This window comes from Ambystoma mexicanum, chromosome 1p (genome assembly GCF_040938575.1).
Source record: "Ambystoma mexicanum isolate Mex_15411 chromosome 1p, UKY_AmexF1_1, whole genome shotgun sequence".
Taxonomy (NCBI): Eukaryota; Metazoa; Chordata; class Amphibia; order Caudata; family Ambystomatidae; genus Ambystoma; species Ambystoma mexicanum.
This window is the reverse complement of record NC_090921.1, coordinates 182,375,908-182,398,587: the sequence shown is the minus strand read 5'-3', so window position 1 is coordinate 182,398,587 and position 22,680 is coordinate 182,375,908. Positions and strand designations below refer to the sequence as shown.

The window sequence follows — 22,680 nt, the reverse complement described above, 5'->3', positions numbered from 1 at the left end:
CGGAGCCAGGCGGCCCGCTCCTCTTCCCAGGAGGCCTACAGAGGTCACGGCAAGCAAGGGGGTTCCCGCCGCCGTCGCCAAGGAGGCTAAGGCGGCAAGGCCGCCTCCAAGCAAGACTGACCCAGTCGGGTTGTCGGGGCCCCCACCGAAGCACCCCGGTGGGAGGCCGGCTGGCGAAGTTCGTCAGCGTGTGGGAGTCCATCTCCACCGACCGTTGGGTGTTGGACACCCTGGCCAACGGGCACTCGCTGGAATTCCAAAAGAAGTGACCTCGCATTCCTCCCCCCGTGGCCAGGCAGGAGAATCACGTCCCTCAACTACTGTTGGAGGTAAAGGCGATGCTCAAGAAAGGTGCCATCGAGCTCATCCCCAGAGGGCTCCGGGGCTCTGGAGTGTACTCAAGGTACTTCCTCGTCAAGAAGAAGACAGGCGGTTGGCGCCCCATCCTGGATCTGCGTCAAGGCGTAGAAATTCAGGATGGTCACCTTCCAGCACGTGCTGGGACAGCTGGAGGAAGGCGACTTCCTATCGTCTTTGGACCTGGAGGATGCTTACTTCCTCATCCCTATTCTAAAAAGGCACAGGAAGTTCCTCAGGTTCATGGTTCAGGGACGCCACTACCAATTCAGGGCCCTACCGTTGGGATTAAAGTCGGCACCCAGGGTTTTCACCAAGTGCCTGGCACCAGTGGCGGCGCGGCTGCGTCTGCAGGGGATCCACGTTTACCCCTACCTGGACGACTGGCTTATCCGGGCAAGGACAAGGGAACTCGCCGTCAAAAACACGGCGAGGACCGTCCGGTTACTCACGGAGCTGGGGTTCGCCATCAACTACCGAAATCGCACCTGGTTCCATCGCAGATAGCACTGTTTCTGGGAGCGAAGCTCAATACAGTGGGGCAATTGGCCTCCCCCTCAGAGGAGAGGACCAAGACCATCCTGGGCAAGGTGCAGCGCCTGCTAGCCACGGACAAAGCCAGGGTGAGATCCATCAAGTCCCTCCTTGGGATGATGTCTTCATGCATCTATCTTGTACCCCTTTGCAGACTTCGGATGCGTCTGCTACAGGAGTTCCTCGACGCCTGCTGGCTTCAGGCGAGGGGCTGTTTCGAGGACAGGATCCCTCTCGACGAGGTGTTCCGTCAGGCAATCTTATGGTGGGGCATCCGTGCTAACCTCGCGACAGGCACGGAATTTCAAATCCCGGTGTTTCAGGAGACGGTGACGACGGACGCCTCTCTGGAGGGTTGGGGGGCCCACACCGGAGACCTCCACGCAATAGGCCTTTGGCTCCCGGAGAAGAGGTCTCTCCACATCAACATTCTGGAGCTCCGAGCAGTGTTCTGGGCTCTCAAGTCGTTCCTTCCATCCCTCAAGGGCAAAATGGTGAGGATCTTCACCGACACCACCACCACCATGTTTTATATACGGAAGCAAAGAGGCACCAGATCCCCAGCCCTATCCAAAGAGGCCCAGGATCTGTGGCACTGGGCCGTCGCCCAGGGGATGTTTCTGGTTCCCTTCCACCTGGCAGGAATAAAAAACACCATTGCAGACTCACTCAGCAGGGAGCTGCGCTCGTGCCACGAGTGGGAACTGCGCCAGGACCAAGTGGATCGACTCTTCCAACGATGGGGCAAACCCCAGATTGACCTGTTCGCGACGGCGACTAACTCCAAGTGCCAGAGGTTCGCCAGCAGGATCCCAAAGCCGAGGAGCATGGGCAATGCTTTCTCGTTCCCTCGGGATGGCCTGTTTCTATACGCGTTCCCTCCGTTGCCGTTGCTGCTCCGCCTCATCAACCAGCTCAAGAAGTCCAGGTGCAGGATGATCCTCTTCGCACCGGTGTGGCCGAGGCAGGTCTGGTTCCCGGACCTTCTGGACCTGTCAACGTCCCCACCAGTCAAGCTGCCGGCGGACGAGGATCTTCTCTCCAGAGAAGGAGGCGCCATTCTCCATCACGACCCACAGTCGCTGAACTTGCAGGCCTGGCTCCTGCAGCACTAGAGTTTGGAGGGTACGATATCCCGGCTGATTGCAGAGAGGTTCTTACAAAGGCCAGGGCGTCCTCGACTCTCAAGTGTTACGGTCATAAGTGGAAGAGGTTCTCTGTCTGGTGCCGTGCACAGAAGATTAACCCTCTGCGGATTACGGCCCCCCAAGTGCTGCCGTACCTACTGTCGCTGGCCAAATCTGGACTGGCTCACGCCTCCATAAAAATACATCTGGCTGCCATCTCCCGATATACCAGGACTACGGGACGGGCGTCCTTGTGGTCTCATCGCCTGGTAAACGAATTTATGAAGGGACTATTCCGATCATTCCCGTCGGTGAAGGCCCCTGCCCCGGCGTGGGAGCTTAATGTGGTGCTGACCAGGCTCATGGGAGCCCCATTCGAGTCTATGGATTCGGCGCCTTTGAAGTTCCTGTCATTGAAGACAGCGTTCCTTGTGGCCATCACCTCTGCACGACGAGTGGGAGAGATTCAGGCCCTATCTTGCAAGCCTCCATACTTGACTTTTCATGACACGAGGGTAGTGCTGAGGACGCACCCCTCCTTCATGCCCAAGGAGCCGTCGGACTTCCACCTCAACGAGCCCTTGATGTTACCAGTTTTCTTCCTGTTGCCTTCGACGCCGACTGAGAGGACTTTGCACTCGCTGGATGTAGCTGGAGCGCTGAAGTTCTGCGTGGACCGCACAAAGAGTTTTCGGAGGACGTCACAACTGTTTGTGAACTTTGGGTCTGTGAATCAAGGGAAGGCTTTCTGAAAGACTTCGATTTCCAGATGGCTCTCGGCTGCATCATGCATTGTCACCGGTTGGCAAATCGACTGCTGCCTGGCCGTCCGAGAGCCCATTCGACCAGAGCGATCGCTGCTACCACAGCGTTCCTGTCTGGTGTGCTCCTGCTGGACATCTGCAGGGCTGCTACGTGGAGGTCGACGCACACCTTCACAAGATTCTACTACGTCGATCGGGACTCCAGGGAGGAGTCTAGGGTCGGCCAAGCAGTGCTGTGCAACCTGTTCGCTTAAGGTGAGCCTGGTGAGGAGGTAAGAGATGCTTAATGTTGAGTTGTTGTATTGCTTAATGTTGAGCCTGTTGCCACCTCCCGTGGTTGTGCATGGTATACTGCTATGTCTTATTTTATTCATGAGCATGTGAATCCATGCCAGACCCCATGCTGGAGAAGGAACAAGTTACTTACCTGTAACTGTTGTTCTTCAGCATAAAAGAGGGTGGCGAGAGTGGCACTAGGGTAGGTGGGTGGCGGTAGAGTGGGTAGGGTGGGTGTAGGTAGAGTGGGGGGGTGCTGAAAGCAGAGAGAGTGGGGGTAGGGTGGGTCGATTTGGGTTAGAGAGAGTGGGGGTTCAGAGAGTTTGGGTAGGGTTGGTGGGGGTAGAGAGTGGGTGTATGAAGGGTGAGAAGGGTATGGTATGGTAGGTGAGTGGGGGACGTTGGGGTGGGTCTCGAGAGAGTGGCAATATGTTGGGCGGGTTGGTGTAGAGAGAGGGGGTAGGTTGAGTGGGTGGGGGTAGAGAGAGTAGGGGTTGGCTGGGAAGGTGGTGGTAGAAAGAGTGGGGTAGGTTAGGCAGTTGGGGGTAGAGAGTGGAGATGGGTATGTGGGGGTAGAGAGAGTGGGGTACGGTGGGCCGGTGGGGGTAGAGAGAGTGGGGTAGGGTGGGCGGGTGGGGGTAGAGAGAGTGGGGTAGGGTGGGCGGGTGGGGATAGAGAGAGTGGGGTAGTGTAAGCAGATCGAAGTAGAGGGTGGGGTATGGTGAGTGGGTGGGAGTAGAAAGCTTGGGGTAGGGTGAGTGAAGTACAGTCGGTCGAGAGAGTGGTTGTACAATGGGGGTAGAGAGATTGATGGTGGAGTGGGTGGGGTAGAGAGAGTAGGGCTAGAGTGGGTGGTGTGGGTAGAGAGTTGTGTAATTGGGGTAGAGAACGTGGGGGTAGGGTGGGTGGTGGTAGAAACCATGGGTGTGGGTGGGTAGGGGTAGAAAGAGTCGAGGTTGGTTGGGTGGGGCTAGAGATTTGTGTAGACTGGGCGGGTCTAGAGAGTGGGGTATGGTGGGTGAGTGAGGTATGGAGGGTAGGGGAGGTTGGGTTTGTTGTGTGTGGAGAGACTGGGTGTAGTTGGGTGGTTCTACAGCGAGTGCAAATAGGCCGGGTGGGGGTAGGTTTGGTGGTGGTAGAGAGTGGGGATATAGTGGGCATGGTCCAATGGGTCAGTGGGGGAGGTTAGTTGGGGGTTAAGAGAGTGGGGGTAGAGAGAGTGAGGGTAGGTTGGGTTAATGCAAGAGAGTCAAAAAGAGCAGTCCCAAAAAGAAAACCTTAATTGTCAAACGACATTGTGCCAAAATGAAAACAATTAGGTTAATGTAAATGCAAACCAGCATCTAAATGAGAAAGAATACATGTATAACTCACCCCAAATGGTAATCAATCAAAATATCTGGGAAGATCAAACGATATGCTACGTAATTAAAAAGAGTCTTTGGTCATTCAATGATCTATTAATGAGAATAAAACTTTGTAACCAATAAGGTAAAAAAGTATGTGTGCAAGTATAGGGTAAACTAGGAATATGTTTCTAGGTTAGATGTAATACCCCAAACACCAGGAGAGCCTTGTGTGAAGATCAAGTCTATAAATGAAAATAAAGATCTTTAAGGGGTAAAAAGATGCATTGTAAAAAAATGAATCTAATACCTCAAAAAAAGAATGGGTGTGTGAACACCCACTGTTGAAACGTGATGCTAAATCCAAAGTTATATCAGCATAGCCAAACACAGTGAAATCAGTCCAACCAGGAAATCCAGAGCTTAGACGTACTAACTCATAAATAAAGCATGTTTCATGTCTCCGTGAGAAACGTAGGGTAGTGATCACATAATCTAGAAGTTATGGTGTGTGACTAAACAAAGAGAACCATACCTGTAGAAGACAGACACATCAGAGCTCCATGCCTCATGTAATGAAGTAAATAATTAAAAAGAAATGTCCATAACGAACGGACTGAACATTTTCTATGAGACGGTTGCCAACCTCGTCATTTGCCACATTAACAATCTTCAGTTTTTACAGTAAAGAAGGAAAGTATCTCAAATGGATTGAGGTTAACAACCTATGAATTAAAACACAACTTTGTTCATGAACAACAGAAAAAAAAGATTGCAGCCAAAAGTAGCCCAAAAATAGCCCACACGTTCTCAAAATAGCCCAAATTAGCCCAACAAGTCAAATCACTACACAGCTGGGAAATGTAAAGCCCAGCCGACTTGCTTTTTAGAAAGCTGCTGATTGGAGCAAATCTTGTTAGGGGGCTCTTTCTTTGGAAGGACAGCGCAGGAGTTTGGAAAAGATTTTAGTGAGTTGGCCATTTCTTCCCACATTAAATGTCGTTCATTGGATTGGGTCACCCACCATAACTGTTTGGTTCTAATTACGAAAACACCCCCATTTCATGGTCTGACCACCATTACACTCAATTTGCCCTCAATACCCATAAAGGGCCCCTTAATCCTGTGGTCCCACTTCCTGTGGCACTCTTGAGAAGCTCACGTCAACTCACCTCTGAGAAGAACACGCCCTTCCTTAATGTGCCTGCTCTCCAGCTCCCTTTTTCCAAGGACCCTGACACTCTCGCTAGTGCCTTTAAACTGGCCATCACCCAAGTAGTTGATGCCAGTGCTCCTGTTACGCTCAGGAAAGCTAAAAAAGCTAAGCATTCTAATGCCTGGTTCTCTCAGGAACTGCTTGAATTGTTCCAAGAAAAGAGCGGCCCTCTCAACCTGGAAAACTAACCCCAACAACGCCTCTAAGATGACCTTTAAGGCTATCTCCAAAGACTATAAATCAGGGACAATCAAGGCCAAAGCTGCTTCGTTTAATACAAGGATAGCTAATGCGAAATCCAGGACTAAAGACATTTTCACCATCTTTAGAGAGTTGGAAAATCCTTCCACCCCGCCTCCTACTCTCTTGAAGGATGATAACTGGTGCAACAACATTTAATCTGCCATGCTCGATAAAACGGAATACCTTGCAAACAAAAATCTTAGCCCACCAAAAGGCTCTGACTCGCCTAATAGCCAACCAGCAAAGCAACCCTCTCAAGGCTACCAAAGCCAATGCTTCCCCGCTCTTCGATTTCAAGGATATGAGTGAATCTGAAGTCATCACCCTCCTCAACTCCATTAAACCGTCCAACTGCAAAGGGGACGTATGTCCGGCTCAGCTCATTAAAGATTGTGCCCCTACCCTCGCATGAATGAATCCTTCCAGTCTGGCCATGTCCCAACAGGCCTTAAGGAAGCTTGGATATGCTCACTCCTTAAGAAACCCTCCCTTGACCCAACGGTGCCAGGGAATTATAGGCCCATTACCAATGTCCCTTTTTTACTAAATATTCTAGACAAAGCAGCCTGCATGTAAGTTCAAAAATTCCTTGAAGACAACTGTCTTTTGGGCCTTCGGCAGTCGGGCTTCAGACCACGACATGGCACTGGAACGGCTCTTCTAGACTTGAAAAATCAAATGGACGAAATCCGAGACGCAGGCCAACCTGCGCTCCTTCTGCTCCTTGATTTATCGGATTCCTTCGACCTGGTGGATCATAACACACTTTGCCACCATCTCTCCATAGCGGGCAATTTCTCCCCTAAGGCGTGTGCGTGGATCATTTCGTTTCTACAGGAAAGGGTCATGAAAGTCTTCTCTGACTCAGCATGTGCTACTCCTAGTCACATCAAATGTGGAGTCCCCAAGATCTCCTACATTGCGCCTTCCCTTTATAACCTGTTCACCAGGCCTCTATTCAACATTCTGGGCACACTGGGCATCTCATACACCAACTATGCATGACACCCAGGTGCTTATCCCCCCAGCAGGGGATTCTGAGGCCGACATGAACACCCTCAACTCTATCTACTCTACGATGCAAGCCTGGATGGCAGAAAACTGGTTATACCTTAACAGCGAGAAAACCAAACTTCTGTTAATTGGGTCACCGACCATTCTGTGTAACCTGGACAACCAATACAGCTCCTTTACCATTGATAATATACCTATCTCAGTGCCTCAAACAGTCAAGACCCTGGGCGTCTATCTGGACTCCAATCTGACTATGAATAGGCAGGTCAATGCCATTGCCTCCTCCTCTGCATACTACTCCAAATTGCTCAATTCAGCAAGACCCTTATCTCTGCAGAACTGCTTCACGATTGCTAGAGCAACGATCGGATCAAGATTGGGTTACTGTAATGCCCTCCTTGGCAAACTCCAATTGGTTCAAAACAATGCCCTGAGGGCCGCCACAGGAATCTCAAAGAAGGTACACATCTCTGATGTAAGAAGGCAGGTCCTTTGGCTTCCCGTCAAACAGAGAATTGTCTTTAAAATCCTCTCTCTCACTCATAAATGCCTCAATGACTTGGCACCCCCTTATCTGGTCCAGAGAATAGCAAAGCCAACTTCATCCTGTCCTATGAGGATGGTCTACACTAACATGATCTCCATGCCAAAGCCCCAGAGAGTGCGTGCAGGCGGCACCAGCTTCCCATGGCTGCATCACACTGGAATGCTCTACCTATGCACCATAGGATGATTGACTCCCACTTAGACTTCTGCAAAGCTATTAAAACAAGGCTATTTGTGTGACATGTATGAGTCTGCACCTGCTCCCATTCCCCACATCTCGTTGTATTGTGGCCAGATGTTCAGCACCTTGACATTGAAACCCTCCTAAAATGTATTATTTGCTAATGAAGTAAGCTTTTCACTGTTTTCGCCACTGTTGTAACTTCATTTGTGTTACCAATTGTATGTGTAACTAAGAAACCCCACATGTAACCGTAATCATGCCTACGTACAACTTCATGTAACAAGCGCCTCGATGCCTTTGGGCTGTAGTGCGCTCCACAAATCTAAAAAAATAAAAAATAAATTCCATGGCATTGCTGATTGCTATGCCAACCAGATATTCTCATTTCAGAGTCTCTCGCTCTCTCTCTCTCTCTCTCTCTCTCTCTCTCTCTCTCTCTCTCTCTCTCTCTCTCTCTCTCTCTCTCTCTCTCTCTCTCTCTCTCTCCTTTTCTCCCCCCACCCCTCCCATTGTAACAATAGACTTTTGGTAAAAGAAAATAAAAACATTAAGGTCGGCACTGCTATCTAGTGGACATTTTATAAATGTTCATCCCTTCAGATAAATCACATTAAAATAGGCATCTACTGCCCCTCCCGGCAGATTTCTAGCAGAACATACAGGGCCCTTCAAGAATAGTTACCCTATCTGTAAGTTCATCATTAGTGTGAGGTTCCCTGACCTCAGGCACAAGTTTTGTTACTGGATTGCTAAAATAGCCCTGTTATAGCCTCATAGTTTCTTCTCCTTATGGGCACCCTACTTGTCCATCTCCCAAATTTAGGCAAAGAGCCGCTTGTAGACACATTGTGGGGAACCTCAAGGTACCTTTTGACCTAGCATGGCATTTCTGCCATTCCATTCTTCCCATAGGGCCATAGCATCTGGTAACCATGTTTTATTTTGTTGTAGGTACACTTGCCGTGCCCTGTTTGAGCGTCATAAGCTGCTATTCAGTTTCCAAATGTGTGCCAAAATCATGGAGATGTCTGGCAAGCTCAATATGGACGAGTACAACTTCCTACTACGGGGCGGAGTGGTGAGTCCTTCAGTGCGGTTCTTTAAAGTATGCTCCCCACTGCAATTGGGTGCCTCCTCTGCATGATGGTAGCGTACACCTATGCCTGATTTGTCGCCATCGCGTTTCTGCAAACATTGATGCATGAGGAAATTATAAAGGTATCTCTGGACCAGTGTTTTAATGTTATGTTTTTTCAATGGATTGCTTTTCTCCCGCAGATTCCTCATCTGATAGATATACCATCCAGCTTTGCTGCTTCAGAAAAGGTTTCGACAGAGGGCGTAGTGGACATCGACTCGGCCGTCGATCCGTCTTGCCCGGTACTCGATTGTCTGCTCCAGATGGGACGTCAGGCGTTGTATATAAATTCCGTCAGTACGCCAAAGACCCCAGTACCTTTTTCCCCACGCGCTTGTCACGCTGCTAGGGAACATGGTTGAGTCTTCGACTTATTTGACGTTTTCATCAGAAATGTTTAGATTTTTTCAAATTCCTCGATGCGAGATGTCCCTTCGCCCGGTTTTCAGGTTTCAAGCGGTGTACCAATTGTCACACCAAGATGTCCATCACTGACTCGCATGAATTATGCATCTGGTGCCTCGGCACGGGTCCTGGGACGTAAGGGTGTGTGTCGTGCACCAAAATGCAGCTGAAATGTCTGCATGATCGTGCTGCTAAGCTCGTGCTGGGTCGACCACCCTCGAAATCTCCAATACGGTTGATGGTTCAGTCCTGAGAGGCTGAAACCGAGGGGCTTAACCCAAAAAAGAACATATGATATGGCATCAGCGGAAGAAGACACAGTCCCACTCGAGGAGCCATTCTTCCTCGTCCCATAAAAAGAAGCGGTGTCACTGCCATCATCGGGACTTTTAATTCGTCAACGGAAAGTGGTAAGCTGTCGGCGGGGCCTACCACTCGCAAGGAGTGGGAGGATTTCAAAACCTCTGTGCTCGAAATGTTGTAATGGGTGATCCCCCACCCATTAGTCCTCGAAGAAAAGAGCAGCGCTCAGTGTTTCCACCCCTCACATGTCCCAGATTCCTTTGAAATCGAAGGAGGAGTGAAGGCCCTCGATGCCAAGTCGGTCCTGTGCTATTCAATGTGCCAGTGCTTCAATGTCACAACCTCGATCGACACCTACGGCCACGCTGTCAGTGCAGAAGGACAAGCCGTTGGCACTTGTCTATAACTCCTTCACCCCGCTCTCCCAATGTGATTTGTTCAGCACTTTGTCGAGCATTTTTGGCGGCAATGACACGGGAGATCAAGGGGACGACAACCCCGTTTTAATGGGTACAGGTGGTGTCGACTATTTTGAGGGCTTTAGTAGAAAGGGTCATTGACACTTAAGGTTTGCAGTCTTCAGCAGTGCCGGTACAGGGGTACAACCTGACTGATATTCTAGACCAAGGTTCCGGTTACAGAGTACAGCATGCCTCTAACGCTGCAATTGCCAACCCTCTGACCTCTCTGTGGCAGCATACTTGTTCGAGGGGATTGGGTCCTCCAACGTATTGCATATCTATGACAGTAATCACCACAGCTGTGCTGCTTCGGAAAATTTTCTGCGTCCTGCGTCAATGACGTCGATGCGCCATCCTTGAGGACCTCCTCCGACGGCCGACGTCACCCGATGAGAACAGTAGGATGCATGACGCCTGTAGCCTCAGTTCCGTTTTTTCCGCGAACGTGTTCGCTTCGTGAATCTCGGTACGCCTCAACTCTTTGGAGTTTCTGTTGTTCATCTCGGTTCTTCGAACCTGTTTGTGTACGATTTCTTCGTGAAGATGTCTACCTCGTCTTCCACACCGCGTCCGGGCTTTAAGAAGTGCGGGGACTGTGGGTCCAAGATGTCAGTCACGGACTTGCACGACGCCTGCCTCTGGTGCCCCGAGGAGGCCCATGACACGGATGACTGTGTCGACTGCCAGTCGCTCACGTCGAAAGCCTTGCGGGAGCGCAAGAAGAAGTTATCGGTAGGTAAGGTGTCCAAGCCCTAGAAGTCGAGGTCTGCGGGGCTTTCGACGGACGACTCGAGGGGCGAGTCTCTGCGTCATCGTCGGAAGTCCAGTGGGTCTCGGTCCCGGAGTCGGTCTCGCCACTCCTCTGCCTCTTCGAGGCACTCCCGGAAGCGCCGTCATCGGTCGCCTTTCTCCGTCCTCATCCGAGGACTCCGCCCGTCGGCGGGTCGCTTATCCCACCAAGCATGCGACACCGGATGAATGGGCTTCCTTCGGGAAGAAAATGTTGGCGATTCTCGAATCGCAGATCACTGGTCCATCCGCGCCTCCGAGTGGGGTCGGTCGTGATCAGCCGAGAGACGCCGCTCGCACGCCTTCGGGCTTGAGTGGTCTCCACGATTCACGGGCAAGGACCCGCTCGGACATGGGGAATCATTCTCGGCATGCCCGACCCAGGTCCCGGTCCTCGACGCGCTCGAGACCGCGTGAACCTGTGAAGTCTTCGAGGAACACATCGACGCCTGTGGCGCCGAGGTCGTCAACGGACTCTCTCGAGGCTCTGCCTCCGAGGAAGTCATTGACGCCGTTGGCGCCCAGGATGTCGAGGGACACGCTCGGGGCTCTGCCTTCGAGGCCTGTGTCGACGCTGTCGATGCTGTCGGCGCCGCGTCTGTCGTCGACGCCGATTCTCTCGACGTCAGCGCCGATTCACTCGACGCCCTCGACGCCTTTCGGGGCTGTGTCGACGGGGTTACCTCGTGGCTCGGGGGAACCACCTATGAAGGCTCTGGCCAAGGTCAAGCATGGCTTTGGTTCCAGTTCTGTGCCTTCTTACCGCCATCTGGAATTCATTTCAGAGGTGAATGAGGGCTCTGATGATGGCATGGTGCCTGACACGGTGCCTGACGAGATTCTCTCGGGCCATAGCCAGTTTGAGGACCTGAGGCAGTCCCTGCATGATGCTAGTGGGCTTGACACCTCTCCGGAGGTGGAGTTTTGTAGGCCTGAGCCTGGCACTCATGCCGATTCTTCGTACCGGCGACTTATGTCACGGGCCTCTGAGTACTTACGATGGTCTGCTCCCCAAGGGGAGTTTGTTCAGGAGGACCTTACGGATATCCTCGACATTGGTCCACCAACAGCCATTCTTCCTCGTCCCATAAAAAGAAGCGGTGTCCGAACCGGTACTGCCATTCCATATGGCTCTGCAAAGAAGGGTGGCAGCGGCTTGGACTGCTCCGGAGAGTCTCCCGGCAGTGAGCAAGTCTTTGCTGTGAAAATACCGCCCAACCAGTAGTGACCCCTGCTACTTGTCCAAGCACCCTACTCCGGAGAGTTTAGTGGTGCAGGTGGCTACGGCCCCGGCAAAGCAGGCATCGTACCCTACCATCCCTCCTGATAGGGACGACAAGCGTTTTGACGGCTTGGCAAAGAAAGTGTTTTCTGCAGGGGGTATGGCGGTTTAGGCGGCCAACTCCATTTGTGCCTTGTCTCGTTTCACGCACACTCTGCGGAACTGTGTTTCCTTGGCAGCTGAACATATTACCGAAGGGGATGAATGGGATGGTTTCCTTGCCATGGTTCAGGATGGCAAGGGTGCTATGTGTGAGGCCATTCAGTCGGGTTTGGACATGGCAGATTGCGTCAGCCGGTCCATGGCGGCGAGCACCGTGATATGCAGGTTTGCGTGGTTGCGGAAGTCGGGGTTTGCTCCTGATGTGCAGGCCCTTCTCCTCAACATGCCCTTTGACGGGGAACATCTTTTTAGCAGCAAGGCTGACGAGAGCCTTGAGAGGTTGCAGACCTCCAAAGCTGCAGCGAAGTCGTTGGGCGCTGCAGTTCGACAACCTCCGCCTTTTCATCCTAGGGGACAGCAGTGGAGGGGTGGTTCCTTTCGCTATTACTCATCCTTTGGTAAAGCGAGAGGAGCTGCCAGTCAAAGGGGCCACCGTAGGAGTGCCAGAGGTGGAAAACAAGGTACTCGAGGTGCCAAGGCCGCTCGGGCTGTTGCCTCTTTTCCCTCAGGCAACGCCGCAGCCGCTTCAGCTCATTCATGAGGCCATGTCCCATGGTTCGCCGGTTGGGGGAAGGCTGGCGCAGCATCTTGCAGAGTGGCGCGCCATTACTTCAGATGTGTGGGTTCTGGAGATCATAACCCACGGCTACTGTCTTCCTTTCCAGCAGAGGCCTCAAGACAATCCACCGGGGAATCTCTCTTTGAAGAGTCTGGATCCGCTCCTTGCGCAGGAAATTCAATCCCTGCTGGAGAAAGGCACCATAGAACTGGTGCCTGTAGCGGAGAGGAACAATGGATGGTATTCCCCTTATTTTTTGATTTCCAAGAAAGACGGGGGATTGAGACCCATCATGGACTTGCGCGGTTTGAACAAACTCCTCAGGAAGGAAGGACAAGTTCAAGATGGTTACTCAAGTCCTCCAGGCCCTTCAACTTCAGGACTGGTTGGTGTCTCTCGACCTAAAGGACGCTTATTTTCATGTGCTGATCCATCCAAAGCACAAGAAGTACCTGAGGTTTGCGGTTGGCGACTCGCACTTTCAGTTTCGGGTCCTGCCGTTCGGATTGACCTCTGCCCAGAGGGTCTTCACCAAACTCATGGTAGTGGTGGCAGCGCACCTCAGGAAAGGGGGGAGATTCACATCTACCCCTACCTGGACGATTAGTTGATCAGGGCGCGCTCTCCCGAGCAAGTCCTGGATCATCTGTCAGGCACCTGCCTCTCCCTCCACAAGCTGGGCTTCTCCCTCAACTTAAAGAAGTCCCATTTGACACCAACTCAGAGGCTCCAGTACATCGGAGCAGTGATCGACACGTCCCTGGGGCAGTGTTTTCCTCCCCAGGTGAGGGCTCATCACATTCAGCAGATGGTGCACAAGTTTCAACTTGCCCAGACTCTCCCAGCGTTCGAGTTCTTGAGACTGCTCGGCCTCATGGCATCCAGCATTCTTCTGGTGCCAGAGGCCAGGTTGCGGATGAGATCTTTGCAATGGGCACTCAAGCTCCAGTGGTCTCAGTCCTCCGGCAGGATCTCGGACCCTGTTCAGGTGCCGTCTTCGGTCGCCCAGGACCTTCTGTGGTGGGCCGACGAAGGCAATCTGATGAGGGGGGCTCCGTTTTGGCTGCCCTGGCCGGAGGTGATGATCGTGACGGACGCATCCCTCACGGGATGGGGGAGCTCATACCAACGAGTTGACAGTTAGCGGTCGGTGGTCTCCGTCGGAGTCCAGACTCCATATCAATCTGTTGGAGCTTAGGGCCGTCAGGCTAGCCCTGAAGGCTTTTCTGCCGACTGTGCGAGGAAAGAATGTTCTGATCCTGACGGACAACACGGTGGCCATGCACTACCTCAACAAAAAGGGTGAGGCAGGGTCACTTCCTCTGTGCAGGGAGGCGATGCAGCTCTGGTTCTGGGCAATCCAGCAGGAAGTTTCGATCTCGGCAGTTCATCTGACAGGAGACGAAAATGAGACGGCTGACGCTCCGAGCAGGCAGAGCGTGATCTCTCACGAGTGGGAGGTGGCTCAGGAGATTCTCCTGGCGATCTTTGCCCTTTGGGGGACGCCTCAAGTGGATCTCTTCGCCTCTAGTGTCAACCGGAAGTGCAAGAGGTTCTACTCGCGGGAATTTCTTCCAAACGGAGCCTTAGGAGACGCATTCGTGGTGGAGTGGTCATTCCCACTGCTGTACGCGTTTCCTCCAGTCCCCGTCATCCCGCAAGTACTGCGGAGGTTACGGAGGTTCGGTTCACGGATGATCCTCATTGCTCCGGCGTGGGCCCGGTGGACGTGGTACCCGGACCTTCTCAACTTGTCCATCTGTCCTCCACGTCGTCTTCCCTACCGAGACGATCTGCTCTCACGGGAGGGGGGTCAGGTTCTCCTTCCAGAGGTCAGGTCCCTCAACCTTCACGCTTGGTTTCTGAAAGGTTGAGGTATAAGGATTGGGACCTCCCTGAAGACGTGATGGAGGTGTTGCTTTCGGCCAGAAGGCCCGCAACAAAGTCCCTGTACCGTTGCCGTTGGAGTAAGTTCTGCGAGTGGTGCAGGGTTAAGAATGTGGATCCTTTTGCATGTGAAATTCCCATGGTTCTGTCTTTTTGGCTTTCTCTGGCCCACAGAAGCCTTCAAGTGGGTACCATTAAAGGTTACCTGGTGGCGCTGTCCATATTTAAGCGCTCGTCTGAAGAGTGTTCCTATTTTAAAATTCCTTTAATTGATCAGTTTCTGAAAGGGCTCACTAATGTGTTCCCTCCGTCACTTTTCCAGGTGCCCGGTTGGGATTTGACTCTTGTTCTCAAGTTTCTGATGGGTGCTCCGTTTGAGCCTTTGCATTCGTGCCCTTTGAGACTGTTAACTCTGAAAACTGTATTTTTAGTTGCGGTCACTTCCGCTCGCAGAGTGAGTGAGTTACAGACACTTTCAGTTAAACCACCCTTCACTGTGTTTCATAAGGACAGGGTTGTCCTTAGAGTTCCTCCTTCTTTTCTTCCGAAGGTGGTGTCGGAATTTAATTTAGGCCAGAAGGTTGTTCTTCTGGCATTTTATCCTCCTCCACATCCTGGAAAGGAAGAGGAGAGGCTCCATAGGCTTGATCCTAGGAGAGCATTAAGCTTTTATATTTCACGCATGTCCCGGGGCAGAGTGGACGATCAGCTCTTTATTGGTTACGCTGGAAAGCGTTTGGGCCAGGCTGTGACGAAACAGACTTTGTCTCGCTGGATTATTTTGGCTATCTCTGAGTGTTACCGCTTGGCGGGTAAGGACCCCCCGGTCGGCTTACGGGCCCATTCTACCAGGGCTATGGCTGCCTCTACTGCCCTGCAGAGGGATGTTCCTATTCGCAACATCTGTGATGCAGTCACCTGGGCTTCGGTACATACTTTTGTACGTCACTATTCCATCGATTCCATCTGGGGGCAGGATCTGGCAAGGCGGTCTTTTACTCTGCAATTTGATTGGGCATGCTAAATTTCTGTTTTCTAAATTCTTTTCCCACCTTCTTGCATTGGTACTGCTTTGGGAGTCTGTCATAGATATGGAATACGTCGGAGGACCCAATCCCCTCGAAGAACAAGTTACTCTCTTACCTGGTAACGTTCTTTTGATGGGATGGTCCGACAACGTATTCCATATCGCTCCGTCCCTACCGTCCCCGCTACAGAATTTCTTATGCGATGGCAGCTTACGTTTCCGCAAGGCTTTGTGTGTCAGACTGGCAGAAGACTGGTGGCACACGTTCTGGGAAAAAACTACAACTGAGGCTACTGGCGTCGTGCCTCCTACTTATCACATCGAGTGACGTCGGCCGTCGGAGGAGGTCCACGAGGACGGCGCATCAATGTCATCGACGCAGGACGCAGACGCCGAAACTTTTCCGAAGCAGCACAGCTGTGGTGATTACTGTCATAGATATGGAATACGTCGTCGGACCATCCCATCGAAAGAACTTTACCATGTAAGAGAGTAAATTGTTCTTTTATTCCCTCGATCAGTTCCTCCATATCCGGGAAGTATAGGCTGGCTTGAGGAGACCCATCATTCCTCTCCTCTCACCCTTCTCCGGAAGGGCTCGTTATGCAAGCTGTTACAGTCTCCTCCAGTGCAGCTTCTTCAACTTCAACTCTTCCACCCGATAGAGAAGCGAAGATGGTTGATGCCTTGGCCAAAAAGGCTTTCGCGCCCAGCAGTATTGTGGCTTTGCGAAATATTCATTCAGTCTTTGGACAGCAGTGGAGAATGCTGCGCAGTACATCCCTGAGGGGGAAATGCGTGAGGACTTCCTACAGCTGGTGGAAGATATGAAGGAGGTGGCCAGGCCAGGAAGTCACTGCGAATGGGCCTGGATTTCTTGTTCGGTCAAAAGGCAGACAAATCCTTAGCTTAGAGAAATGTAAGGAATCGAAAATCCCTGCTAGAACGCTGGGCCTGGCTGTTAGGGATAATTGTCGTGCAGCAAATAGTCCTCTGTTCATACTTTTACTAAACACTATAGTTTAGGTGTTGCTTGCATAGCTGATGCATGTTTTGGCAGGGCTGTGCTACAAAATCTGTTAGTCTAATTTTCTGCCCGCTCCTTCACCTACTGCTTTGGGAGTCTATCAGATGAGGAATCTGCGGGAGAAAAGCAATGCATTGGAGGAGAAATTACTTACCATAATGTTCTTTCTATGGATTCTTCTCCCGCAGATTCCTCATCTCCCATCCCGTCCATCCCCGCTCAGAAGTTCGATGGTTGGTGCGCACCTTCTCTTTTGATGACTAGGCGATGGTCCTTGGTGACCGTTTTCTGTCTATTTTGCTGCATGTTTGTTTCTTTGAAAAAGAAAAAGAAATACATATATATTTATTTTCTGACACCACAAATTGTGGTGTTTTGCACAAAGTGCTTACTTCCTTTGGAAGTTTACTGTTTTTTTATTTTTTGTCGAAATTATTAGCCTGTTGTTAACTCTCTCTTTCCCTATGAAATGTGGTCAGTTTAGGAAAAAAGGGGGAAACTGAGGTATGGGGTGTAGTGTCAGAGTTTATATACAATGCCTGACGTTACGTCCGGAGCCAATAATATAGTACCAGGCAAGATGGATCGACGGCCGATACGCAGTCCATTACCCCCCCTTCTAAACAAATTTGGAAGCAGCAAAGTTGGATGGGTTATTTATCAGAAGAATCTGCGGGAGGAGAATCCATAGAAAGAACATTACAGTAATTAATTTCTCCTTCTTTAAATTATAATCCACAAGACAATTGGCTTCCTGGTACTACCAACTGTACAGTTTTCCTGGATGTGCTGATTGTGGTTCATGTTTTGGCATTGAATATATCAAGTTCCCCAGTATGGGAGGGTGTTATAGATTCACATTGTTTTGAATATTTCTAGCTTTCAAGCAAAGAGTTTCTCTGGTTTTAATAGTATTGTTTTTCAATAAAAGGGCTCTTAGAGCCTCCACAAATAAGCAAATGTCCCACTAAGTTCAGAGAATCAGAGTTTTGAGTAGGCACTTATGGGAATTGTCATATTTCCCAAGTAGGGGCATTTCCTTTGAGAAATGCAAATGTCACAGATAAGATTTGAAACATCCAACAAAGAGATGGCTACAAATCCCAAAAATTGTCTCTTCTTCGTAAACCAAAAAATAGTCATACTGCAGTATTTTTCGATGCCTTGCAGCTATTTCAACTGATATGTAGGAATTTGAGCATTCAACGCGTTCATATAGTCAAATCTGGATTTAACTAGAATGCCAACGTTCACATGGTGGTCCCCTTTTGAAATAAATGGCAGCGTGTAAGACCATTCTCATGGTGACAGGTAGGGCATAGAGAGGCGAGTAGAAGAAAGGAAATTCCTTCTGTCTGGATCTAGAGAAGACTCTGCATTCGGAACTGTCTTGAGCTAAAAGCAAATCTACAAATGGGGTAGTCCCGAGTTCATCTTTGCAGTTAGTCCAGCTATTAAAGTCACCTAAGTTTAATCAAGTTGAGTCTTTTTAGGGCCTCATCACGAGTTGGGCGGTATCCCTGCGGTAATACTACTGGGATCAGCCCAGCGCTAATAGCGCTGCCGTAACTCGATTTGGTGCAATTTGCACCAGATCATGAGTTGCGAGGGGCAGTAAAACCCCATTCCCCATTGGGTCCTATCCTAATTGCACCGGCTGTAATAGTGCCGGAAACGACTGATAACGGCCTGAAAATTGTCATTTTTACCTACAGCAGAAAGCCATTTTCTGCCCAACTCGTGATTTGGCCAGCCCTTAAATACGGCAGTAATACCGTTACTGCTGCATTTAAGGGCTCAGGTCAAACTCGTGATGAGGCCCTTAATCTTTGAGTGCATACTGTAAGGGTGCAGAAGTAAGACTCTGACACAGAAGGGTCATGGTGTTTGCTATAAACTTTTATTCAAGAACAAAAATGAAAAAGAAAACCCTATTTTGCATTTACCTCTAAGCGAAGCGGGGTTTCCGTGCTTTAACTGAAATAACTAGAGTCAGAATGTCAAAAGCAAACGTTCCATTGTCCGGTTTCGAAATTGTATCTCTGTCCCTTACACACTAAGCTAACTAAATCAAAATGAGATATCTTCTTGGTCCAGAGGAATGACTACCTTGCCCTGGACAAAAGACAGTTATTGTCTTGGTAAGAAATGTGATTAGTTCCTTCAGGTCCCAGACCCTGGTTGGCAGCCTTGGCTTCCTCTGTCAAGTACTGACCTGATGAAGAACAGCCTGGATGCTCTTTTCAAGCTGCAGTGGGTCTTCGACCCTAGGGTGCAGACCTAGTTCCCTCTCACCAAGTACTGTGACAAAGAAGAGTGTCTGGATGTCCTTTCCAAGCTGTAATGGGCACTTGATCCCTGGGTGCAGACTGAGTTCCCTCTCACCCAGTACTGCAACAAAGAAGAGTGTCTGGATGTTCTCTCTAGGCTGTAATGAGTCCTTGACCATTGGTGCAGACCCGGTTCCCTCTCACCAAGTACTTTGATGAAGAAGAGGTGCTTTGATGTGTTTTCCAAGCTTTAGTGGGTCATACAGACTTGGTTCACTATCCTGCCAAGCACTGTGTGGTCTTTCCACTACCTTCCCATTCTCTTTGTTTGGGTGCAAGTCCCAGACCCTTAATTCCGGCTCGAGTTTTCCCTTCCGTAGACTTGGTTTACTCTCCTGCCAAGCCTTAGTACAAGTCCATGTATGTTCTTGCTTTGCTTTCCTATCACTGTGTTAGGGCCCCAGACCCTCCTTTCCCAGCCTTGCAAATACTTTGTTGAGCTTTCAGAGCCTTCTGTTTCACCTGCTGTGAGGAACCTGAGGGCGTCCTGACCCTGGGGGTGGATAAGCGAGGGAGGATCACCTGGGTGGAGGGAACTTGCGGACTGGGGAGTGGACGTCCTTAGGTGTGACATGGTATCTCCCTTTCCCTTTTCACAAATAACCCTCTATCCCTCAAGCCTTTGCAGGCTACTGTCAGCCCTTTCCTGTTTCTCCCCTCCAAAATGTCCCCCAGAAATATCACCTCAACACTGGGACGAGGCAGAAACCAACTCGGAGGACACATCCTCATTTAGGTGAGATAAGCATATATCTGCCTTATATTGTTAAATCAGACACATATCAGTCAAGTACCAAGACAAGGAGGAAACAACACAGAGTTTTGCGCACTTCCTTTAATTCAGACGGCCCCAAATACCACTCTGGTACTGAGATGAAGCGAGAGGGCTATGAAGGATTTCAGATGGAACAACCAGGCATGTCCAGCTAGTGGGTTTTGCCATGGTCAGGCAATTGGACTGAATGACCCACACCTGCAGTCATTTAGCAATCCCAATAGGTATAAAAATGCTGGCTGCCCGAGACGAGCGGGAGCACAAGCTGAAGCTGGAGCTGAAGTCACAAGAGCCGGGAGCCGTGCCAAGCAGGCGAGAGGGACGCTGAGGCCATGACTTGCCACGAGAGGGTCTGGCAGTCTTGCTGCCCTCCTTGTCGGGTGCACGCAGCAGCTGCTGCAAGTCACCATGAGAGCGAGCAGTGCTCTCTGTGGTCTCTGCGATTGAAGAGCAGAGCTGTCTGGCAGCCGGAAAGCAGATTGAGGTGTAGCACCAAACTGAAGGGAGCTGCCGTATAAACCCGGTGAGTAAAAACAGGGAAACTCTCAAAACGGGGTGCTCCGGGAATGAGAAACAAGGGCTTTTGAATATCAAACAAACAGAAAGTTGTCAGAAGCACTTCTGAATGCCAGAACAAGGGCTTTTCAATATCGAACAAACTGAAAGTTGTCAGAAGTAGTTTTGATGGCTGAAACAAGTACTTTTAAATTTCAAACGCATTGAAAGACATTGTAAACACTTTTGAATGCAGCACAAAGCAAAAGCAGGTTATGAGCACTTGTAAATAGAGTGAAAGCAAGGTGGGGCATGTAGCAGATACCACTGAATGAATTGTTGGAAATACAAGTATTGGCAAGAGCCAGAAGAGTACAGATAGTGTAATCAAGTGCATGGTGGCCGCCTAAGCCACAGTGAAGTGTTATAAGAGTGTGTCACTGATGAAAGAGACAAACTTCACTGTCAAAGGAAAGCAGTAGGCAATTGTTAACAATAAGCAGACAAGACATAGTATCGGTTGCGTGACTTGCGATGGGAGGACCGTGTGGTCCAACGCAGCGCCTAGACCGAGTGCCCCTATATGGAAAAAGCCCATTAAAGTATCCAGAAAGAAGCTTGTGTTTTATAACAGCCACATATGTGATTCTGAAGTCAAGAAACAGACTTATCTAGGTGAAACAGTGAAAGGTACTGGTGATAAAAGAGCTGGGAAGTGTCCCAAGAGATTGTGTTGTTTTGAAAATCTAGAAGATTTGAACTCTAGGAGAAGGTAACCACGATATCTTGTGAACGGTTCTGAGCTTGGGGAAGGGGAAGCTGATTTCAGGCCAAGAGCTGGAAGTAGCTCAGAACATTTGTTTGAACACTATTTATTTTGATGCTGTATCCCTAAACATTGTATACAGTTATACAAGTATAGGTTCTGTACACAGACTGACTGTTGATTTAGACTTCCTTCCACAGACTATCCTTAGTTTTCTTCAGGTAGGGAAATCCCACCTTAGTATAGGGAAAGTTAGGCCTTACTCCATCCTGATTTTTAAGTTAATAACATTTTTTTGAGATCCAATTTTGAATCTGTTGTCTGTGTCTGCTCCGTGATATCTTCAAACCGCATACCTTATGGTGTGGCTTGTACGAGTGCTGGGTCCATAGAGGCAGCTGGGTTTTTTTGCGGCACTCCGGAAACTTTCCGGAACTTCATTTTCTCTGGAGCAGCTCTGCTGGCTTCTTTCCTTCAGGGAGAGTGCGTTTCTACCTTCTCGCGTTCCCCAGTTCTCTGGGTAATCTGGCGTCTTGTTTGTCGCACCAGGTAGCTTTCAGGAGCTTCGTTTACCCAGCGGCGTCTCCTTCCCTTTAGGGAGAGGGTGTATCTACACTCTTGCCGTCCCTAGATCTCTGGAGCATTTGGAGTTGTGGGCCTAATAGTCCCCAAGTCTAGGACCACCTGTTCTTCCTCTCACGCCCTGGTCAGCACCCGCCTGAACATTGGGCTTGTTCTGGCTCTCTTGTCAAGTCATTCTTTGGTTTTTATCTTGATTCCTCCAATCAGTTTTTGTGATCCACTAGACTGTTAAAAGTGGTTCCAATGGTTACTCGGTATTGCTCCGCTGTCCCTTCTCATATCAGTACTAAGTGAGTGTTGATGTAATAACTCTCTAAGACTCCTCCTTATCTCCATACTCTCTGTTTGGACTGCCTTAGAAAAGTACATAGGGTATGAGGGTAGGTTTTAAAGAGGAAGGGGTGAAGGAAAGGTGGGGTAAGTGTGGAAAGAGCTACCAGGGTCATGTGCTTGGTGGGGATGCCGCGTTCTCCTGATGTGGGCGTCATTGGCCCAAAGGGGGTCTCCTCCCCTGAGAGCCACCCACTGAGTGCCACCCCGAGGGGGACTATCGGGTAGGGGCCTCACCACCCTGGCCGCATGAGAAGATGTTCCCTCTTCGGAAGCAGTGATGACAATGTGGGAATTGCCACAGTGCCCACTGATTAAAATGATCCAAAAAGACAATTATTGTATGAGGTCGATTCAGCCAGTAGGAGCCAGCAAGTCAAATTGCTACCGATTTATTATATTGAGTGATTAAACAAACCACTATAAGAGCAGACCTCATTTTCCCGGAGCTACTGAAAATATTATGCATTCATGTAATGCAGGAGAACTACACCATTAACTAACCTAAATCTCAATAAACAAAATTTAAAATTCTAACTTTTTCTTTGCTTGTCTTTCTTGTCAAACGCACCAATGTCCTCGAGGCTAGAGGCAGGCCTAGCTGAACTGCTCTGAGTACTTCTCATTATGCATCTTTTCTGGATGCTTTTCCCTAGAAGCCTGCACAATGCTGCCTCTAAAATATACTGCCCTATGGAATCCTTGCTGAGTCTTGCTCACTGCCCCTGAAGAAAGGTGACAGCCCATAAGTAATC

The 22,680-nt window shown here is 50.0% G+C and overlaps 1 protein-coding gene across 1 annotated transcript in view; it reads left to right on the top strand.

The window, feature by feature from the left end:
* The window catches only part of DNAH2 (dynein axonemal heavy chain 2), a 3,498,763-nt gene that overhangs the window by 3,079,508 nt on the left and 396,575 nt on the right, over positions 1–22,680 (top strand). Inside the window, exon 75 of the mRNA XM_069646273.1 lies at positions 8,559–8,685. Within this exon, the coding sequence (XP_069502374.1) occupies positions 8,559–8,685 (127 nt within the window). The remainder of the gene's footprint in view (positions 1–8,558; positions 8,686–22,680) is intronic.